The following is a 24,619-nucleotide window of genomic DNA, read 5'->3' as shown; positions in this document are numbered from 1 at the left end:
GTTTAGTGTAGTTATCATTCAGAAGTGTCGTCATATTAATCACTTAAACATCAATGTGATAAAGTATGTGTGGACTCTTAGTAATAGAACGATATTTCAGCTAACAACCAGAAGTGTTTTTCCCGCTGTGACAGTTCCAAATTATACTGAAAGCGGATTCTACTTGTCAATGGATAGCTAACCTTTTTAATTATTATTGGTGAATTTTAAGATAATTTTTGTGTAAGGGTACATTTTCTTTTAAGCAGGTTTGTGTAATCTCATTTGTCTCATTGAATTGAATTTTGTAAATATCTGCATTATATTTGTTATTTAAAAACCAGTTGATCGCTAATTATAATCCACAATATATTCACACATATAGATTTTAGACTAATATTACAGTTTCAATAATGGTTGACATTATTATTATCATCATCATCATCATCATTTTTATCAAAATTAAAAAAATCAGTTAATCATAATTGGTAGGCATACATAATTGGCACCATACTGACATTCAGCTGATAATAATAAATAAAATAATTTTTTATAATTATAAATTTTTAAACTGTTAATTGCTCTTGTTTTTACATTTAGATTACCTTTGCATCATTGAATGCTCAGTTAATTGTTTTTTAAATATTCAATTTAATCGGTTTTCAGTGTTTATTTTATATTTGTTTAGTCAAAATAGTATAGAATTTTGATAGCGACCATTTATTGGTTAATGCTATAACATCAAAATAAGTATTGCCCTATCAGTATCAAGTCAACTAGCTGTCTGAGTAAAACAAGGCCTTATATCAATATATTTGAATTCTCAAACCGTTTTAGTGGATTTTTCGCATTTATTTGAAATGCTATGTCTTATAACACTAGATTTAGTGCGAGTTTCATAGTGTGCAGCTGAATTCAGTCAGGAACATCAGCAGGTCACACTAAACGTTCCCTTCTGACAGCCGCTGGATATTACACCGTGGCAGCCCAGCAAGTGATCATCCAAGATTCATAATTTAAGAATGAAACAGCCCTTTCTTTATGAGATTGACTTTGGCATACGTTCAGATGTATTAACGGTAAATGGCAGGCTGTCTTGGCTTTGGCAGCACGAGGAACCGGAGGCTGTGTGGAAGTGTTTTCACTGCACCCCGGGGTGCCGCTGCACGCTGTTGGAGAACCACTGCGCTATGACATCTTCGCTGATCACAATTTTCCAACGTGTCGATGTCGACCTGAAATGTACTACAGCTTTTTGGAGGACAATTTAGTTTTGACTGTTGTATGAGAGAAGCTGTTTAGCTTGGAGGTTGAAGATGTGGGAGGAATGGGATTTTTTCCGTTCTCCCTTGAGAAGAATTGAGCTCCTATATGAATAAATCGTACACAGGCACAGAGAGAAGAGGTCAAAGGTGATATTTCCCCAGAGAACGCTATGGAAGATATGAGAGGGATATGGATGGTTGAGGTTTCCTGAGGTGAAGATTTGCCTTAAGTAGCTCTTCTCTCAGGGAGACACACACACACACACACACACGCTCACAATGTGCCACTCAGCCGAAGGGCTCGTTGTACTTGTTTAACCTTGTAATACATATGTTTCTGTCAAACTTAATTGAAGCGGTGAGCTATTATTAGCTAAAACAATTGAATGTCATTAAGTCAAAGGAATCAGATTAAAAATAGTACTTTCTGATGATGTTACCCATCAGAGAAGTATGTATGTAGCATTGGATAATTGAGTTTTATATGTTGGCTGAATGGCCTATTTCTCTCATAAGTTATGGTAAGTTTCTGTGGTTAAAGATTCTTGTAGTAGCCATACAGGTGGCCAGTACTGCATAGTTTAGCTTGACATTTACAGTACATTTGTTTTGCAATAAAGTACATCCTTCAAGATTTATATATTTGATTTGTATATAAAATTGAAACTAAGAATACTTGTATGAATTATGCATCTTTTATATATTTAAGGTTATTTTATGTTAAGACTGTGTAATCCAAATGGATTAAAATTGTATATGTACATTTACATCATTTACACTTTAATCAGTTAGCAGATTCTTGACAAGTGAGGACAATAGAAGCAAATAAACCAACAAGAGGGCAGCAATATGAAGTGTTGTGACAAGTCCCAGTTAGTCTAACACAGTAAATGAAGCAAGTTTTGCGGTTTAGATCTTAAATTTAGGCCTAGCTGTTTTTTGGGGGGTGTAGAATTATCATTGACTTTATATGATCATGTTAACTCATAAATGTATCCGCTTTCAGCCCTGCCTCCCTCATCATTCATACATAGTGAATTTAATATCTTGTTATAGGTCTGATTTGTTGAAAGATGATGATCTTCACACAGCTTGTTAGATGAGCTCATTAACAGTTTCAGCAAAACACTCAAGAGATGAGTCATGAGTCAGAGATTTCTCATCAGCAGACTTAATTAGTCAAATATGTTCTCAGACCTTCCAAAATATGACACTAGTCAACAAACAGGAAAGGCACCCAGGCTTTTGCACGTCAAATGAAATGTTTTTTTATATATATTTAGCAAATAAATACGAGCTCTACATTAAGATTTGCGGAAACACATGAAGCTGTTGTGCATCATAAAAATCACAATGAGTGTTGGGTTTCAAATTATATCAATTTTGTCATGAAATTCAAACAATAAATACCATTTAATATGGTGTGACAGATGTATGTGCCTCAGTTCAAACAGCATGTGAACCAATCATCTTGAATTTTGTTTACTTCTAGTTATAGCACCAAACAAATGACTATCAGAAGGTATGTTGAATATATCATGTCTAATCGCTCAATCAGTGTTGCAACTGCGGTGAGATGTCAAAAAACAGTTTGTAAAAATGTCACGTAACACTACATTTACCTCAGAAAAGCCACGTTAGTAAGCTTGAAAAATAAAATGCATCTAGATGTCTATATTTTTATCTGTTTGCAATTAACATTGTGAAGACTAGTCTTGTGGTGCGTTCAGGAGAACTGACCCTCCAAACACCAGATCATGGGTTTCACTAAGGATGAGTGCAGTTATCTAAGGCTTAGCCAGTTTGACAGTAATAGCCCTAAAATCTGACCTTGTTTTTTAGGCCAGATTGTTTTGCAGTGTCACTGTCATTTTGCTCTGAGCTCAGTCAGTCCTCACTCTCAAGAACCTCACAGCAGGAAGCAAGCACAGTGCAGCAGGAAGCAGTTATGGAGTCACTGGAGGACGCCACACTGGGCTGTTCAACTCAAGCCAAGCATGGGCTAAATTTGCCCAGTGCTCTGATTCCTCTTAAAGCAACAGTACATTTATGCAAGACGAATAATTAGTAGCGGTTTCAAGATGTGGCAGAGAAGAAAAATGCATTCAAAATGTGCAGTTCAGGAAAGTGATGGTTCTTGGGTTTAACTCTGACTTTTAAGAAAAACTTTCACTTTGCTTCCCTTTAGTCTTCAGGGTTTTTTATATCTGCATATACAGCAGTAAAGATATAAATGAAGAGTAAAGAACTGTGTGAATGTAAGAATCAATCTGGTGTTTGAGGCCTGTCCCACTGGAGCCATCAGCTGCGAGTAGTAAATGTTCCATCTGGTTCTGCTGCAGTAAATGACACCTTGCCGTTTATTAAAAAGATGAGTGGAGTTTATTAAATGTATTAAATTGCCAGTTTGGGAATCCTCACGTTTCATCAGGCTCAAAGTGGTTGATAGGGTAGTCTGAAGTGATTTCTGCTGTAATGAGTAGAATCAAATAAATGGATTTGTGTTCATAAAGAGGCTTTTAATGTTTTCATTAAATACATACTTTTGAAAAAGATGAAAAAGATCAGCTTTTTCGATATTTAGATCTCAAGTAGATTTTTAGGATCATAAATGCTTATATAGATAAGTATAGAAGAAAAAATATCTATAAATGTGTATCTCTCTCTCTGTCTGTCTGTTTAGTTCGGTATATCATTCTCTAGTTGTCTGTCGTACTATCATTCTGTCATCAATCTGTTGTTTTATCATTCTGTTGTTCTGTCTGTTCTTTATCATTCTGTCTATATGTCTAACTTCTAGATAAGATCTATCGTTCTGTTAAACGATTAAAAAAAATATTGTCTGGGTTCTGTATATCTTTTGTCTATCTTGCTTTATTCACTTGGTCCAACCCATTATAGTCGAATGCGTGTACATAGATAAATACTAATCATAATATATATGCAGTATTGATGTATTTTTATACAAAATATGTTCATTCAATTCACTTTTGTTATAATATAACACGTCATTTCAAAAGAGCTTTACAGAAAATGAATGTTTCTACATTGCTACATTATCAGAGGTGACTGTGTCAACGTAATGTGTCCACATGACAGAAATAACCACGCATGTGTAAAAGAGAAACTTTGTGAAACTCTTTCTGGTGAATTTAGTAGACGATCTAACCCGTTTCCCTACACAGATTCTGCTTTTGGCATGATGTTGGTAAATCAGTGGACAAGTTCCCTGTCTCTGGTTTTCAGGGGCCAGATGTTAAATGAAAGCTCTTGTGTGAGGCTGAGAGTCAGGGACAGGCTGTGGCAGTAACTAGAGGAGCTGATTCAGTGGAATCTGCAGATGAGACGGGGAGAGTCAGGGCACTGGGCCCGAATGGAGGTAGTGTTTTAAGATGGAGATTCTCCTGCAGAGCTCCATGGGGAACCGAAGTAATGAGCCAAAACTCTGGGCCTTCTCGGGTCTGTGGATGCGTTTTAATGACTTGGAACAAGCAGCCTCCTGCTTGGTCACTTACACAGAGAGGTGCAGACAGAGGGAAAGAGAGAGGAACAGACAGAACTGCTCTGTGCTGTCCTCTGAGCAGCTTGATTTACCTCCGAGACCTGACCAGCATTCACTTCTCACTGCTGTTTTGAAACTTCATTCACATAGAGTCCATATGTTTGGCACGCAAATCATGTTCGGCAAGTATCATTTTCAGTTGAGCAGAAAAATTGAAATGCATTTCCTGAAACAGAGCTAATTTTGTCTTCCATACACAATGATATAACAAACAAAGAGATCCGTTTCACTTAAATTAAAGTTATTTATTTATTTATTTATTTACAGGCAGTTTGTATTGTTAAGCCTTGAAGTTTTTGCATTGTGTTTTTTTATTATTATTTTGTTGATTGATTGATTGATTTTACTGGAATATTGCAATTGACATGAAACATTTGGGTGCAGATTAACAAATATTATCATTAGTGGTCAACCGATATGGAATTTTTGAATGCTGATATCTTAGGAAGCAAGGTGGCTAATGACCAATATAAAGACAATATATATGATATCACACAATGTAAAAGCAGAACTGTCAAAATAAAAGTCCTGTGTGTTGTCAAAATAAAGGCCTTCTGACACATTGGCCAAACAGAAGAATTTATCTGCCAATCACGATAAAAAAATATACATATTGGCCAATAAGTTGGCCTGGGGGCTGTTCCATAAACCAAGATTAGAGTATAAGCCAGGCTTATTTCGGTTAGTCAGGCTTATTTTTGGTAGATTCGGTTTCATAAATCAAACTTAAAAAAGTTCAAACTCAGTTACCCTGGCAACTTATGCTGGCAAACTAACCTGGTCCGGAGCAGGCTAACTGTCAGGCTAAGCTGAGCTCCTCTAACTCTGACCAATAGGAACGCATCCATATTACCACTGACTCTCTCACATACAGTCAGTTTAATTTATTATCGGTCCAAAAATAAAAGTATACAGAAAATACACCTTAAATAATCCAATAAATAAAAAATAGGCTACAACCAACTGTATTTAATGTATTGTGCCCAAAATGTAGGCGAATGCCATTTTAACATAGTTGCTACTTGTGCATGCAGTTGATCAGAAGTTTCTAGCCATGCAGCCTTTCTCTCTGAATTTATGACAGCTGTACCTTTTATGGTTATTAGAACATTAAAACATTACAATCTAAAATGGCTCTTTAAAGCATTAAAGCATAAAAACACAATCAAAAGTTAAAATCACTGAATTAAAAATGTAAATTTATAATAGAAATCAGAGTACATTTTAACTGATAAGAGGAACACACATTTAACTCATTTGAGCTAGTGATTAACAGTTGCTGCTATCATAAAAATACACTTATATGTAGTAAAATTCTATGTCACATTTAATGTCCAACATCAAATATTTTAGCAGAATGTATATTTTATTCAGAATTCTTGCGCTAGTATTCTATTCTGCTCTGTCTGTGTAGCGCGCATGCGCGCCGCAGCGCTCGTTCTCTCGCATAAGCCCCGCCCACTCCTGACAGCTAAATGGATATATTTGCATGGCTTTCTGACATTTACAGATGTAAAAAATATACCTGTGACGTATCAGTTATGCACTGAGGAAAACACAATGTTTCAAATGCGTTAAACAGCACAAATATTCGCTGTTTGCTATGGTGGATCGATTTGATCCATGATCGACATTAAGGGCTGCTTCAGAATGCGTGTACGTCACATTATCCTGACTCACTGAACCTGGATGGCATTAGTCAGATTGCGTGAACTTGAATTGTCGTTTATGGAACCGCTTTAGTCCCGATTGATTTGTTAGGTTAGTTCAAGTCAGGTTTTGGAGTTTAATCCCCGCTTTTCTTAGCGTCTTTTATGGAACACCCCCCTGGATGATATATTGGTTGACCACTAATTATTATTTGTCAGAATTGCATCACGCTTGTTGTGAATAGACCTTTATGATTTGCACCAAGGGAAAAAAAGTTCATATTAGGGCTGAGTTTGATGCTAGTTAAGTGCAGTTTTATTGATTTCTATATGTAAATTAGGATCAGTGATAGATTTATTGATATTCAGTGGAAATAAAAGTCTTCTGACTTCCAATGCCACTTTTTAGTAGATTATCGTAGTGTGTGTGTGTGTGTGGATATAGATATAAATAATAATACAAATCTTAATATATATGCAATACTGATGTAATTTTACTGCTCTTGCTTCAAACATGGAAAAGCAATAAGCAACTTTGTGTTTTTTTTCCTTCCTGGTACTGTTGTGCCCAGCCTCTAATCATATGGATGCATTTCTCAGCAAATATTGATGCATTCAAGTACAGTATGTGATTAAGTTGATTAATCGGCATATCATACAATGAATTATCTGTAGTCAGTTGACAGCCCTTTTTAATGTCCATTTTAACCCCTGAGAAACATGTAAACTTCCAGAAAGTGCAAATTGCTTTTTTGTGTCTCATACTTATGTTTCATACTTAGTTCTAGCACCTAAAGTCTGTGGGTAATTTATATATCACTTGTAGGTATATATAGCTGAGCACACACATTCAGTTGCTGCTCTGCTGTCAGACCTCTGCTGTTCAGAGAGCTTTTGCCTGTGTAAGACACTGTAAATTATTCTTTCAATGTGACTTAATTAAAGGTGTGTGTGTGTGTGTGTCCATGTGCAGGAGCTGACAACTCCATTCATTTGCACAGACTGCCAGCACGGTGTCGAACACTCTGCTAAATCAATGCAATTTAACTCTGCGCACTAATGTAGTGATTTATCCCACCGATCTGAGCGTGTGCAGAAACAGCTCACCATATACACATAAATCTACAGCCTCCGTGCCCTCCGAGCACGGATAAATATTTCTGAAGTGCTGTTACAAATCTCTCTCTCTCTCAGTTTTGGCCATCAGATGCAGTATATTGGCTTGATTTCCAGTCTGTGGTCTGCTTGGGTGGGAATATTCCCGCAGACTAATTGATTCTGGCGGATTCGCTTTCACCAAAGCAACGGCAGTTAGTGCACATCTAGCAGAAAATTGCTTAAATGGCATAAAAACACATTTCCACTTAGTGTAATTTTATCGTGTTGCGAGGCGATAATTTATGGTACCGTAATGGAGTTGGCGTTCACACTGCATCCTGGCGGTTCAATAATGCAGATGGATATTTCCATACAAAGGCTACTTCCAGATGCATGAGTTGTAAGATGCAGTCTATTAAACTAGCTGAATGATCACTCTTTCCTCGAAAGGAAGATTTTAGCTGCAGATCCTGTTAAACCTTTAATGGGGTCTAGAAAGTTAATGGCCCTTTATTTTTGCTTACTGAAGAGATGCAAGACAAGCACCTAACAATGTGTTAAAATGTTAAAGCAAAGAAGTTTTAAATGATTTCTAAACTGAGAACTTACAGTAAATGTACGGTATATAGTTCCTGCATCCCATGCAGCACCAAACAGTGTTGTAGAAAATGCATGTAGTTTTATTTGTTTGTTTGTTCATTTTCTTATCAGAATGTGGTGCTAAATAAGTTACATTTTTTGCTTTTGCGACCATAAAAAATGTTACCAGGCAAAGTATAAATCAACTCAGCTGGTGGTGATAGTTATTATTGAACATTGAACTGATAAACTTTTGACTCTGTAAGTGAATAGCTGTGGAAATAAATAAATAAAAGAGTGTTTTATTTTAGTATAATTATTTATCTTATCTGTCTTATACGTTTAATTCATTAAATTACATCAGACTTGATGTGGACAGGCTTTTATGATAAAAAAAAAGTATTAATCTTATGTCTCTCAATTCAGCATGTTAATTAAGTGCAATTTATTTAATTTAGAAATAAACGTATTAAATAATTACAGAGACCACTAAGAATCTAATATTCAATGGTAATAAAATAAGTGCCTTTTATGGCTTGTCTCCCTCCTTCAAGTTCTCTTGACTAGTTTTTAGGAAAGTATTGGTTCTCCTCATCTGACCACACAGTTCGAGGTATCTTCCATGTTAAATTTTAAAGTTTAGATTTATTCAACTCAGTTATGAGCAGCTGTTTTCACTGCACGTATTTGAGAAGGCAAATTTCACATCTTTACGTCTGCTTTAAAATAAAACATTATCTTGAATGGAACCATATTTCCTTGAGACATTTCCTGGTTGTAAAACATGACTTTGTGGCATTTCTTTAGGAAGTCATAGGCAACGGTTGCAGCTCAGAACAGCCGGAGGAATTCTGGAGGTGTAGGACTAGGAGAGATTCTTGCACTCCATTTTAAATAACAGTCAGTGTCTTTTTCCAACATCCGCTCACTATTCATCTCTCTATGAAGCTGTCGTTCTCCTCTGGATAGCTGAGGAGGCAAAGATCAGTAGCTGACGGCTGCATGCAGGAAAGCTGGTGGAAGTGCTGAAACGAGAATTGCACTTGACATGCTGTTTCTCCCTTACGCCGAGCACAGGAAGTGCCAGATGCTTGTGTAGGTGTTCCACTGATGAAGCCATGTTGACTTACAGAATCAAAGCTGTCTTGTGTGACACGACAGACATTCAGCTGTGATGTCTTTATGCCACATTAACCAAAATATCAACTGACTTCACTGAACTCTTTGGGAATACATTAGTGCTGTGATGGAGGGCTCTCGTGGTTGTTTTGACAGCTTTTTGAAGACGTGTGTAGCAGCAGAGCCGATAAATTGCGGAGTTGAGGCACTGTAAAGTACCAGTCATGTGATTTATTGCTTGTATCAAAAAATACTTTGAACAGTTTCCCTTCAAGCAGAACATTTCTGAACATTGGTTTTTGCTCTGACTTAAATTTAGTGCAATTACGATGATGTAAAGTTCATAACGGCACATAGAGACTCAGATGCCGTTAGGGGTGTTCGATATGACTATTTTTGATCATGATAATGTCTTCACGATCTGCTTTTGAAGAAATATCGAAGTCTCGTGCTATAGCACACATTCTATCAGCTGCAGTTCTGGTGCCGCCGTAACAATATACTGTACAGCACGACATGCATTCACATCAGTGTTAAATCAGCGGTAAAGTTACACTCACGGAACACTGCACTTATTTGCAATCACAAAACTACATTATTTGCGTGTGTTTTAAAGCCTTGCTGGTTAAACGTTTTATTCACACGCTGGTCAGACATTTTCTGAGCCCGTACACCTGAAGTGCACGCACTAAAACGCCTGTCTAATAGCACCTGATTACTCAACTAAGTTATCTTTTGAGCTAATGCTGTCAAAACACACAAGGTTTACATACAGACTCAGTTGGTAATGTCTCAAATGAAAGTAAACAGTTGAGAGAAACGGATGCGTGTCTGTATATTAGATGCGTGCAGGTCTTAAAGGGACAGAACTAAACATGCTGCCAACTGTCATTAAAGGGATAGTCAGTATTTGTTCACTCATGTTGTCCCAAACCTGTATTTGTTTCATGTGCTGAACACAAAAGAAGTTATTTTGAAGATTGTGGTTAACCAAACAGTTGCTGGTCTACATTGACTTTGATAGTAGAAAAGAAAAAATCCTATGGGAGTCACTGTGGACCAGCAACTGTTTGGTTTTCCACGTTCCTCAAAATAGCATTTATGTTCAGCAGAAGAAAGAAACTCATTCAGGTTTAAAACTAATTTTGAGTGAGTAAATGATGGTATAAATATAAAATACTATGACAGAATCGACAGACAGATGTTAGAAAGTGTATTCTTTAATGTTAAAACAATAAAACACAGAGAAAAATCACTCGCTACTCTTGACTGAAAATAATAAGTTGCTTTAATAGGAATCAATCTATATAATGTTTTATTTTTATATGAATATTTCTTGAATGCTCTGCTAAATACTGTACCTGAAAATAAAACACTGTTTGTTTTATTTGTATATTACGTGTATTTGTAATGTGTATCTTTGTTCTTATTCTTTAATAACAAATATAAAATAATGATAGATTTTTATCTCCGCCCACTTTGGCCTAATTATCCACCATTCTTTTTTTATATTTTATAGCCTTGAAAGACTCTCTTTTATAATAGGGAAATTATTTTGGCTGTACTGCTCAGACAAAATAGTAAAACCAACACGACAAAGAATCGTGATAAAATCATGAAACCGTGATATTTCTAATAGAATCGTGGTATGATATTTTTGCCATATCGCGCACCCTTAGATGCCGTACAAATGAGATCTCAGATATCCTTCATATTTATTGTAAAAAGAACTGTGGTGCTGCTTTTCTCAAGGTATATGTTAAATGAGCCACATCTTAACAGCCACATACATCATGTTTAGCGATGTTTTCTTGTCAAAGCACAACAATTAATGTAATGTAATTACTACTTGTTGATTACTACAGAGAGAGAAAGAATAATGGCAGAATTTATATTTCAGAACAAAAACAGTAATTACATTTATATAGACTACACATCATTACACTTACAAATAAATATTTACATTTAAACTTGTCATGGTTTATTAAATAAAAAATGCGCAGCACAATTGTTTTCAGCATTGATAATAAGAAATGTTTCTTGAGCAGTAAAGCACATATACAGTATATGTGACACAAAAGCAGTCTTAAGTCTCTGGGGTATATTTGTAGCAATAGCCAACATTACATTGTATGGGTCAAAATGATCAATTTTTCTTTTATGCCAAAAATCATTAGGATATTAAGTAAAGATCATGTTCAATGATGATATTTAATACATTTCCTACTGTAAATATCTCAAAACTTAATTTCTGATTAATAATATGCATTGCTAAGAACTTAATTTGGACAACTTTAAAGGTGATTTTCTCAATATTTTTTATTTTTTTTTGCCCCCTCAGATTCCAGATTTTTTAATAGTTGTATCCCAGCCAAATATTGTCCTAACGTGCCATACATCAATGGAGAGCTTATTTATTCAGATGCATAAATCTCAGTTTTTTGTGGTCCAGGGTCTCACATAATATTTTAATGATAAATCAGCAAAATCTTGTCTTGTAATATAGTCCATGTATATAGTACACGAATGATGACTCACTTTTTTTTTTTTTTGGTTCAACTGTCCCATTAAGCCACATCAACCACATTCTTAAAACTGCTATTGAAAGGCCTGAACACACATTCTGTCCATCGTTATCTTCTCTTTTATTCAGAGGAAGCCAGTGTGTCATTTGATCAATATTTAATCTCTTTGGCGTCTCCTGCTGTGGCTGCTAAAAGGCAGATCAGGTTAACTCCTCTGAACTATTCATATATATTCTTTTGGACAGACTTCTTCATTATTCTTTGAGCTTATAGCACATTTAAAAAAAATGTGTGTGATTTCATACTCATTTCCGTTAAAGTATAATTCCCTGCTGATTTCAAGTCCTTGTAACTTTTTAACATCACGCTCACACGCTCTTTCAACATGAATGTTTGTTTTTTATGTTATGTTAGATTCGGTCGTGGATCATGAGGAACCGTGTGGAACGATGTGGATAGTGAACGTCAGCTGGTTGCCAGATTTTAGGACATGTTTCTTGACCAGATGCAGGTGGTTTAGATGAGTATAGTGGAATGGAATAAACTCTTTCCTTTTCCCACCAAATCTCAGTGGTTTTTTGTGTTTGCTCTCTGAGGCCTTGTGGTCATTCAGACCGAGCTGTTCTGATTTACTCCACATGACCCAGCGTTCACCAGCAATTCGAAATACCAAAATCTTTCCAGATGCTGTAAGGTTTTCTTTGGTTTTGTTGTTGAATGTTCACCCTTCTTTGTTTGTGAAAGATAAATGTGTAAACACATGGTGGGTTTCTTAACTGGAGCTTGTTATTTGCTTTATTTAAACTGTGATGACCTTTGAAAATCTATGTTACTCATGGTTTTAAGAGAAAAAAATAGTTTGCTCTGCTGTATCTTGCCATAAAACTAACAGCACAAAATCATTTCCATGACCATTAGCACTAACTGCAAGTGTGACCAACCAAACTGATACAAACTCATTTTTCATCATTATCATCATTGGATATTCCAGTGAATTAAAAATTAATATTATTATTATTATATTGTTCTTATAAAAATTTATTTTATTTTTAATAAATAGCTTTTAAGTAATTGATTTTATTTTGTTGCTTTTTTTTAATTAATGAAGATTATTCATAAGAAAATAAGTTCATCCTTGTGCATTGGCATTACTTCTCATGGGTAAATAAATAGCAAAGTAGCTCTGCCCACCTATAACTATATAAAAGGTTACTGTAATGTAAACACATTTTTGTTAGTGTAATGTGTATAGTGCCATACCACCCAGCTCTCCAAGCTTTCCTATTTCAGGCTTTATGTCCTCTGGATGTCCTGAGTCTGATGGGTCATCGATGAAGGAGACTGGGTTAAAAAAAGCCTGATTGCATGTCCTGGTGAATTTTACCCTACAGAGGCAGAGATGAGGACAGAAGTGCATATTCTGGTTATCTATACCCTTTGAATATATTCAGTCAATGAACAATTTCAATTGTTTCAGTGTAACAAAACAATATGGAAGTATAAGTAAAAATGCATAGTTTGATTCAGAGTTTTTAACCAAGAGTGTGTGGAGTACATACAGTCTTACTCCTGTTATGTTTAATTTCATCTTCAGATGCATTGATTTGTTTTGATATCTTGCAGTGCTTTTTGACTTGATGCAAATGGGCCTTTGTGAACCCATGTGTTTCTCCAACCGTAAATAGCTGTAGTACATTTAAACAGACAAGGTCATGTACAGTACTTTGCCATTTGTTTTTCTTGTCAGGTTTTGTTTTAATCACACACTAACTGAGCAGAAACAGAGAATGATATCAGACATACTGGAAAAGTCACCCTATGATTATCATGCAGAAACATGAAACAGATGCACGGCTATGGAAACAGTTTTTCTTTTTCTATTTTCTTTCCCACTTCTTTCCATTCTCTTTTCTCTGTTTCTCCCTTTTTGTCTGCCCTTTCCTTTCCTTTCCTTTCCTTTCCTTTCCTTTCCTTTCCTTTCCTTTCCTTTCCTTTCCTTTCCTTTCCTTTCCTTTCCTTTCCTTTCCTTTCCTTTCCTTTCCTTTCCTTTCCTTTCTACTTCTTTCTGCTACTTTCCACCCATTTTCTTACCTTTCTGCTCCTTTGTGCTTTTTCTCCCACTCCTATCCTTTCTCTCATCGCTTCCTTTTTCTTTCTTCTTCCTAGTCTTTGAAAGGTATTTGATGTTGTATACATGCGTTTTGCAGTAACTGAACTGATACCATGAACTTCTCACCTGCAGAGTAAGTGGATAACATCTCTCATTCTGTCCTGTTCTTTTCCCCTCTGTCAGAACAAGAATGTTTCGGTTCAAATGGAAAAGAAGAAATGGGAGGAGATGGTACTCAAACAACAGAAGGAGGCCGAGGAGAACGTGACCCCTGACATAGACGAGAATGGCTTCTGCAATCTGGCCACCAGCATGGAGCGAGACCAGGAGCGTGTGAAAGATCGTCTGCTGAAGAACACATACTCCAAGAAGAGCAAACGAGTGAGTCTGTCATCTCTTTCTGCAGGCTAAGTGATAGCTTGATGGACTAGAGCAGCGGCGCCCAAAACCCATGTGATCTTATACCTGTTCCTGAGTGTTGACTGCTTTGACCGGTGTTGACCGGATTAATGTGGCTGTCACAGTCGTTGCTGAATGCCTGCTGTTTCTGGTAAGGGTCCAGTGAGGTGTGTGGATATGAATGTGACAGCAGTGCATCAGCGGCTGACAGATTACTGGTCTAGAGCTGTGGTTAAGCCGCACAGCGTGCTGCTAATGACCAAGAAGAACAAATATAACCATCTCTCGCTTCCTGTATCCATTTTCTCTCTTCCTTGTTTTGGTTTATATTTAGCACTTCTTGATAGTGATAGGAGGATAGTGTACAGGACGTGGAGGGTTGAAGTGGATCTGTCTGTCCGTCCATCCGTCTGTTGCTCTATCTTTGTTTCTATCAGTCTGTGTGTCTGTCTGAATGTCTAGCTGTTGTTTTGTCTAGCTATCATTCTGTCATTCAGTTGTTCTGTCTATAATTTCAAATTCAAAAAATTGCTTGACTGTAAACAATAAAATATTTCCAAAGCTTGGAATATATGCAAAAAATCATAACCATGAAAAGATCAAAATACTAGAAGAAAACTACACAATTTACACTTAAACAGTGTGACAAATTAGAACATGAACATGTGATACCACAGTGTTTAACACACATAAACTGAGGGTCACTGTGGTGTACAGTAGGGAAACACACTGAGGTTAGACACAGTAACACATTACACACATTCACCTGCTGTCTCTCAGGCTGTGGCACACACACGTATCTCACAGCCAGTGCTGCTGTCTGTCCCTCTCCTAATATTATCTTTATCTGTTCCTCTTCAGTCATGGCTGTAAAGTTCTTTAAGATGCTTGTGAATTTGTTCAGGTCTCTTATTGATTAAAATTTGTGGCATTGAAATAGGAAGTGCATCTCTGTCCTGTCTTCCAGTGAGCACACACTCTTTGCTCTCTGGGTAAGCAGCTCTTTGTGTCTGCCGGTCTCGATGGCTATACTGTGCTCACTGAGCCTGTACTTGGTCGGGATTTGTCTCTGCTTTGTGTCTCTGACACTCTGGAGATATTCTTCCTATTCATAATTTGATATCATAGTTCGATAGAATTTAAATTTACCTTGGGTTTTAGTTTCTTGATCCCAGTGTTCTAGATTTGTATTTTTAGATTGATTTTAGAGTTAGTCAAAAATGTAGAGAGTTAGTTAAAATGTAGCGACTCAATTTTAGATGCATTTTAGTGATCTTTTTTGCATATTAATAATCAATGAGAATCTGCCTAATTCTGCCCAACATGCATTATTGGGTGTTCTCCTTGGTAATTTCAGAATGAGTTTGCAGAATGCTGTGTGTATGGATTCTTTTGGACGTCTGTCCCATCTACTGTAGTTCTGATCACTGAGTGGACCCCACACCTTACTTCTGTACAGCGCTATGGGCTGAATTATGCTATCGAAGATTTCACACCCAGTTGGAATCTGTAATTCAAATAATTTAAAGATTTTCTTAATGGCATATAGAGCTCTTCGAGCTTTATCTTCGAGAGCTTTCACTGCCATACTGAAACCCCGATGCAGTGATGATCAGGCCGAGGTAAGTGTACTGCATCATGTGTTCTCAGGTGGTGCTGCCTAGACTGAACTGGTATCTTAATGTTAGTCTTTTTGTGGTTTACTGCCAGAGCCCAGTTTTAGCTCGCTGCTGTAGTCCCTGTGGAGTGGATGACAGCAGCACCAGATCATCTGCGGACAGCAAAAGCTTGATGTTTTTGTCTTGTAAAGTGAGTCCAGGGCTGTTCCACCTGCATGCTTATTTCATTACTGTGAATGTTGAACAGGTTGGACTCAGGCTACAGCCCTGCCACACACCTCTTGAATCTCTTTATTGCCGATTCGTATTGCACATTTGTTGTTTGAATACATAGATTTTATTATGTCATAAACTTTACCCACTAAACCACTTTGTAAAGTTTGTAATATAATCTGTTGTGCCAAATAGAATCAAATGATTTTTTGAAGTCAACAAAGCATACAAATATGTTTCCATTTTTGGTCTGTTTTACGTGTTTTATTGACCGGGTGTGTGTGGGGTGTAATTGTGGTCAGTAGTTCTGTGATTTGGAAGGAAGCCAATCTGACTTTGGTTCAGGACATTGTGTTTAAGGAAGTTGACAATTTTACTGCTAAATAACTTCCCCAGATTACTGCTCTCACAGATGCCTCCAGAATTATTAGGGTCCACTCTTGTGGATCGGCCTAATAAGCTCTTGGCTCCAGATTTCAGGAAAACAGCCTAAATACAAGGTTGAATAATTTGAGCACATCTGTCTGAAGCTCAGGTGTGCGGTGTTTCAGCATTGCACCTTGAATACTGTCAGGACCTTTTGGCTTTTGCCTGGATTTTGAGATTTATACTTTTTTTTTTTTTCTTGTATAATTGGAAAGTCGAGTGGTTTTTGATCTCTTTTTAATTGTTTTCATAAGTTTGTATACTTTGATCTGATTATAATTTTGAGTTGTTTTGGTGGGATTTCTTCATATAAATTTTCTAAATTTCATTCAAAAGTTTCCGTCTTGTGGTTTTGCTGTGCTCGGATTATTCACATATCCCGGAACTGATTATGATTTATTGAATTTAATTTAGTTCTTGTAAACCTATTGGTAAGATGCATTTAGTTTGTATTTTATTTCTGAACAGAATTCATTTTATGTCTGCATTGTTTGGTTCTTTGTTTCAAATTTGATAATTTGTTTTCTTAATGTTTTGCAGTCTGAGTCAAACCATTTTTCATATTTTTTTTTTTACTATTTTTTTGGCTTTCTTTTACATGCAGCTTTTTGAAATATGTAACTGATATAATTTGTAGCCAAATCAACACATCTTTCGTTGTTTATTTTTATTTATATATATATATATTATATTTATTTATTTATTTATTTATTTTTTTTATTGTAGTGTTTAGCTAATAAATGAAGTGATTAGATATTTTAGTTCTTCGAAATTGAGAGCTTGGATAAATTTGTATGTGATGAATGGAGCCCATCTGTATTTCTGCTGGATTTGATTAATTTTACTGGTTTCCAGATGTTTTGTGTTAGTATGTTGTGTTTTAATATAAATGTTAATTTGGTTATGGTCAGAAAGTGGAGTTTATTGTGTGACAGTGAATGCACTGAAGAAGGATGGGTCCATGTCAGTGATGGCATAGTCAACTATACTAGCTCTAAGACCTGAACAACGAACCTCCCTGAAGAGTCCCCTCTGATCCAGCCACTGAGTGTGTACAGGCCTGAAGCTCGGCAGAGCTGCACCAACTCTGTAGCATTTTTATTTACTGTTTGGTCAAGATTGTTTCTTGGTGGGAGGTTTATTGTAAGACTCAGGGGGTTTGGGCCAAAGTCATGTTTATGTCTGGGCCTGGAAACGGCTGATGTCTGTGTGGATGCTGTTCAGATATTCAGTTTATCCAGAGTCTCTTCCATGATGAACTGCACTTAATTTAACAGAGGGCACAATTAATTCATAGTAGCCTTAGGGACAGTAGGTAAGCACATCCTTTTGACACCAGGTTTCAGTGAGAATGGTAATGTCAGCCCAGAATTAAACCGCTGTTTCATCTGACCAGAGGAGAATGGCACACTATTTCGACACACTATTTCCCTGTTTAATCCTGTAAAGCTGCTTTGACACAATCTGCATTGTAAAAAGCGCTATATAAATAATGCTGACTTCACTTGACTTGTCAGCATCTTTATTTTTCGAAAATTCTGGTTCTGTGCTTTTAGAACCAAATGTCTAAGGAAGACCCTGAGTAGTCCAACATTTATTAAATTATTATTAAAGATAATAAGTATTATAAAAGATAACCCTATTTAGTAAGACAGAGAGGAAATGGCATGTGAAAATGTGGCAAACTATCTGTCTGTCTCTGTGTGTGTGTCTATCTGTCTGCTGATTATTATTATTATTTTGTCTAACAATCATTCTGTCTTCTCAAAGTGTCAGTGACAAACTTTCTGAAAGTGTGGATATAGCGGTTACTACACCCCTGGTGCTAACAGCTAGACCATAACTCCAACTCGTGATCCTTTCCTTCCTTCCTCGCTCTGTCTTCTGTCACTCATACTGAGTTTTCTAAAAGGACAGCTTTCTGACACCACGAGGACAGATAGAATATTATCAGGCCAGAGTGAAAGCAAAATGGACAGACAGAGCAGGGTTCATCCCGTGTCTGTCACTTGCCTCCTCCCAGAGCTATCTGATTACCCTCCCCTGAAGGCTTCTCCATCACTGTAGCCCAATGCATATAAAGAAGCTTCTCTCCAGATGGGATCTCTGTCTGATCACAGGCCTTTGTGCGTTCACTCTCACTGGCAGCGCGTTTAAATGCAGGGTGTTCTAGCCTGCGTGGGCGTCTATCAGACTCTCATACACCCGCTGGCAGCTCCGTTTCCCTCTCTGATCAGAAATAATGGGGAAAAAAGAAAACCACTTCTATATCGCTGTAATTGCAGAGCGGAAGGCTCTCCACAAAGCAGCCATCTGGACGGGGGGAGACTGTGAATGCGCATGGGCCGCTGGTGTGTGTGTGTGTTTGTTTCCTCGCTGCAGAGATGCAGAGAGACACACACAGCATGTCTCTGATCAGCGTGTCGGGGCTTTTGATGCACAGCTCGGCTTGATTTCTGTCTCTGAACAGCCCGTGATCACACTTAAGGCAGATTCATCAAAGCATTTAAATATGAACTTTTTTTCTCACGCATGCAACTCATAATGAGTGAGTGAGTGGAGCATGTTCAGTGATTCAGCTAGTCATATGCTTATGTTTTTTCAGTAAATCAGATCTCCATGCAGTGCAGCATGCATTAGACTCTAGCCCACAGGACCTGGTTGAGGCATCTATCTTTGTGTCTATCTGCCCATCTTTCTATCTATCATTCTTTCTGTCGTTCTGTCATGTTATCATTCATATCTGATAGAAAGAATGATATCCTGTCGATCTGTCTCTATCTATCCATCTATCTCTCTCTCTAGCGTTCTGTCTGTCGTTCTATTTATCGTTCTGTCATTCTATCTATCTGTCTGCCTGTCTGTCTGCCTGTCATTGTCTATCATTCTATTGTTCTGTCATTGTTGATCTATCAGTCTATCATTCTGTTAAGTCTATTCTGTCGTTCTATCTATCTTTCTATCAGCTGAATAACCTTTTTTTAATTTATAGCAGTTATCTTTACTAAACAACAATAAAGTCTGTAGCAAGTAGGGCTGTGCGATTAATCGAAATCGAATCGCAATCACGATTTGAGACGTTGCAATTATCGCAATCGCAAAGCCTACGATGTGGACTCGATATTACTCTGTTCCAGAACATATGCACGACTGCCAGCCTTGAGTGGCGGTCTTACTAACCAATAGAGTGAGCGCACCTCCGTTCTCCCCAATCAGCACTGCTCTAGCCAACTGAGTAAACGCCCACCATTTAAAAACGGTCAGATCGAAAGTTAGGCAAATTAAAACTAAAGAAAAACGTATGTAACTTCAGCTTCGAAATGACAGAGAACAAACAAAAAAGGTAATTTGCAAGAGCTCCCTTATCGGTTCTGCTTTCAGTACTGGAGAATAAAAGATAAATTTTTAGATGTTTTTATTTGTAGGCTACATGAACCTTATCTTACACATTTTATCTCCCCAACAGATTAATTTGAAATAAGTTTATAATGCATGTTCTCTCAATGCTTCTCATACTCGCTCGCCGTTTACACGCAGCCTGTCTCGTATTGCTCTTTTATACTCGCGGTCTCGCGCCCAGTTCTATGGAAAGCCAAAGTGGTCATAAACGCCTGCTCGGGCGTCTGATTGCACACTGACATGTCAAAATCGTACACTTTTGACGTGTCAGTGTGCAATCAGACGCCCGAGCAGGCGTTTATGACCACTTTGGCTTTCCATACGGTTTTGCTCCGCAAGTCTCTCACGAGCACATCTGGCAATATGGACGAGGCCTGATGCACGCGCACAACCTGTGTCAACTCACGCCTGGCTCCGCGTTTAAAACGAATGTAAATAACTACATGCCAATTTCACTTGGATGAAATTAAACATTCAGCATATTTCCCATTTGTTCTTAAAATCCCAAATACTTAAAAATGAATGAATCAGCCCGTGTAACATGTAATACTTTAGTAATTGACTAAAGAAATACAGTTCTTTATTTATACAAAATAAACACATCTTTCCAGTGAAATTCTGTAAAAGTAGTAATACCATTATAATCTTCCCTGCAGAAAAAACAGTAGAACCCCTCCCAAAACACAATAGAAAATTTAATGTATGTAAGGGTTATAATGGGAATTGTATTGGTTTTAATGTAAACTATAATGGTGTCTACTGGTATTTGATGCATTCTATTGGTGGGATGTAATCTAAGTCTCTTTATATAGTCTTTGATGTAATCTAGCAGATGGCAACCAATAGAACAACAGTAATTCCTATTGGAATAATGGCCAAAACAAAAAGGAATTTTGTAATGGTTTTTATGGAAATTATAAGAATTTCTGTGATGGTTTCAATTGTTTTGTTTTTTTTCAGCGGGGTAACGATACTCATACTGTCCTGCACATTATTGACAATATTGAGCTGAAGCTTGACTTTGCAAATTTAAAATCGCAAATCAAATCGCAATCGCAATATCTGTCAAAAAAATCGCAATTAGATATTTTCCCCAAATCGCACAGCCCTGGTAGTAAGTCCCAATTTAGATATCCAAGTAAACATCTGTCTGTTTGTTAGAAACGAGGCAAATACTGTTTGATTGAATGTACTAGAAAGACACACACACACACACACACACTTGTATGTTAGCAGTGATTGGTCTGTTGCTGGATCCAGTGTCATCGTCCCCTGGAGCATCAGTATTAAATCTAGCACTGACTGCATCATACCGTTCTGGGAGAGATGGAGAGCAAGAGAAAGCACCCATCAAACACTGATAAAACTGCATGATTTTTCAGGATGAGCTCATGTAACTCGAGGGAATCTTTTCTTTTCTGCTTTCAATGCAGAACATCCATTATGTGATGTTAAACTCACAGCTGATTCAGTAACCATCATGCTCTCTAATGTGCTGGATGATGCTGGCTTCAGGTTATCACCCCTCAGGGCACATCACCCACAGCAGTGCTGAGAGCCAGGACAAAGCTCACAGAGAAAAAATAAGAAACATGTTTTTACAGATCTTTGCCAATATTTCCCACTCATACACTCCCCTCCAAAAGTATTGGGACAGTGAGGCCAATTCCTTTTATTTTTTGTGTAGACTGAAAACATTTGGGTTTGACATCAAAAGATGAATATCAGAGAAGAGATGTACATGCTGGCTTTTATTTCCAGGTATTTACATCTGGATCTGATACACAACTTAGAAGATATCACCTTTTGTTTGAACCCACCCATTTTTCATGTGAGCAAAAGTATTGGAACAAATAGAATTAACAGATTAAAGTGGAAAAAAACTTGATATTTAGAGCTACTTGATCTATAGAATGATAGAATGACAGATTGATAGGTGTAATGGTAGATATGACAGAACGATAGAATGATAGACAGAGAGACAGATAGATAGAATGACAGACAGAACGATAAATAGAACGACAGAACGATAAAACGACAGATAGCCTTCCTATTCTTCTTGCTATTGAGTGGTTTGCATCTTCTGGTGTAGCCTCTGTACTTGTGTTCATGAAGTCTTCTGCGAACAGTAGATTGTGATGCCTTCACTCCTTCCCTCTGGAGGTTGTTGCTGATCTCACTTACAGTTGTTTTTGGGGTCTTTCCTGACAGCTCTCACAATGTTTCTGTCATAAACTGCAGTTGGTTTACCTGTTCGATGTCTGTTACTTGGCTTCTTTCTTCTTCAGGACATTCCAAATGGTTGAAATGGCTATGGCCAATGTGTGTGCAATGGCTCTGATTGATTTTCCTTCTTCTCTCAGCTTCACAATTGCTTGTTTTTAACCCATAGACAGCTCTCTGGTTTTCATGTTTGTTACACCTCTTAACTATAAATGCAGTTTGAACAGGCAAAACCCAAATCTGAAACTGATCATAGACATTCAGTGCTAATTATTGTTTGAATAATCATTGTGATAGGACACACCTGGGCAACAAAATACACCTGTCAGTCACGTTCCAATAGTTTTGCTCACATGAAAAATGGGTGGGTTCAAACAAAAGGTGATATCTTCTAAGTTGTTCCAGATGTAAATACCTGGAAATAAAAGCTGGCATGTACATCTCTTGTCTGATATTCATCTTTTGATGTCAAACCCACATGTTTTCAGTCTACAGCAAGAATAAAGGAATTGGCCTCACTGTCCCAATACTTTTGAAGGGGAGTGTATGTACGCTTTACCGTGGAGTCGTGTAACCTGTTGGTTAAGGATATGGGCAGATAACCAAATGGATGTAGGTCACCGCAGGTGATCTATGAAGTATTGCAATTGTGCCTTAGACACTTAACCTCAAGTTACTCTGTCCTCTCTGTAATTACTGGAAGCTTCTGCTTGAGATACAAAAGCACCAGCTAAAGGGCAAATCAGATTAGATACAAGTGTCTAACTTTACCCAGTCTTCTTAAAACTAAAGTCTGTCAATTTTAAGTCATTTGTCAGTTGATTCCTTAAAAAAAAAAAAAGCTAAAACACTGTCTCTATCAAAATGTTAATTAATTGTTATTAAATGTTATTCTTGCAGTTCTGTTGTGGTGACTCTAATGGCACATAAATTGCACACTTCCCTTGCAATATGACTGAATTTAATGTTTTCCCTCAACAGCTTTTTCTCAGGCCTTATTAAAAAAAAATGAACAAATGCTAACAGAATGACTGTGAAGATATTTACTTGCTCTGCAAAGCATCCTATTCTTAATGAGTGTTTTTTTTATATATATTTTTTTTTAAATCAACAAGATGAATTTACTTGTGAAGCAACACTGCATAAGATATTAAAGATGCAATCTCTGAAAACAAGACTTAATATGAGTGTATTTTGTCTAACTCCACTGGGAGATTTTTAATATAGTTGTACAGTTTTAAGTATAAACAAGCTGAAAATACGTGAAAATATCCAAGTGCGGTAAGACAATACACTTATTCAAGATGTGATAAAAACTGAATATCTTATGCATAAGTGTGGCTATTTTGTAAATTTGCCTATTTTAAAGGCCCATATGTTTTCACTGGATAGCAAGTTATAAAGTCTATTTAAAAACTCATTAAGAAGTCATTTGTGTACTGTACTTGTATATTATGCAACATGCAGTTTCATGTAAAAAACAAGTATTAGTTTATCAAGCATAAGCCAGTCAAGGATAGGTCAAACAGTTTAAGCTAATCTGTCTGATAAACAGTTGATCAGATCTGCTGATAGTGTCATTTATTTACATTTATGTATTATCACCACATTAATTGTGCCAGGCGAATAATGTTTAGTTTTGTGAATGAGACGTAATCTGTTTGCATTGTAAAGAAACATTGACTTGATACAGCACAGCCTGGTTAAATTGAATCACAGGTTGTAAGGGGGAAGTGGGGAAGTGGGGAAGTCGTGGCCTAATGGTTAGAGAGTCGGATTTGTAATCCGAAGGTTGTGGGTTCGAGTCTCGGGCCGGCAGGGATTGTAGGTGGGGGGAGTGAATGTCCAGCGCTCTCTCCACCCTCAATACCACGACTGAGGTGCCCTTGAGCAAGACACCGAACCCACAACTGCTCCCCGGGCGCTGCAGCATAAATGGCTGCCCACTGCTCCGGGTGTGTGTGTTCACTGCTGTGTGTGTGTGTGTTCACTGCTGTGTGTGTGCACGTTGGATGGGTTAAATGCAGAGCACGAATTCCGAGTATGGGTCACCATACTTGGCTGAATGTCACTTCACTAAGCAAATAAAATGGAGGTTTTTTACATTGAAATGCAGTACACAAAAGTGTACAATCAACTCATTCAATTTGTGCATGTCTGACAGTGAAACTATTGTGATCGGAGCAAAGTCGAAGCATTAAAAAAAAAAAAATCTCAGTTTTTTTCTCAGTTTATTGATTTGCATGCAGATGTTGAATAGTGCATGAAAACACTTAATAATTATTGCGTAAAACAACTTCTAGTGTATTGTGATCTGAGGCTGAAACGAACATGAATCAATGAGAAACACACAGCAGACCTGCTTCATTTGAGCTTGAAGGATAATTCACTTACTGCACATTGCTATTAACAGATCATCCCGTACCAGAGTATGCACAGAAAATTGAGAATAAC

The 24,619-nt window shown here is 37.2% G+C and overlaps 1 protein-coding gene across 12 annotated transcripts in view; it reads left to right on the top strand.

Annotated features, from left to right (window-relative positions):
- LOC306871174 (fibrosin-1-like protein) overlaps positions 1-24,619 on the top strand; it is a 285,982-nt gene that overhangs the window by 44,270 nt on the left and 217,093 nt on the right. For all 12 annotated transcript variants that reach the window (XM_079418936.1, XM_079418935.1, XM_079418940.1 and 9 more), the window contains exon 2: positions 14,070-14,267. In XM_079418936.1, coding sequence (XP_079275062.1) covers positions 14,070-14,267 — 198 coding nt within the window. The remainder of the gene's footprint in view (positions 1-14,069; positions 14,268-24,619) is intronic.

This window comes from Barbus barbus (genome assembly GCF_936440315.1).
Source record: "Barbus barbus genome assembly, chromosome: 6".
Lineage (NCBI taxonomy): Eukaryota > Metazoa > Chordata > Actinopteri > Cypriniformes > Cyprinidae > Barbus > Barbus barbus.
Note: the sequence above shows the minus strand (reverse complement) of the source record. Positions and strands in the feature narration are given on the sequence as shown.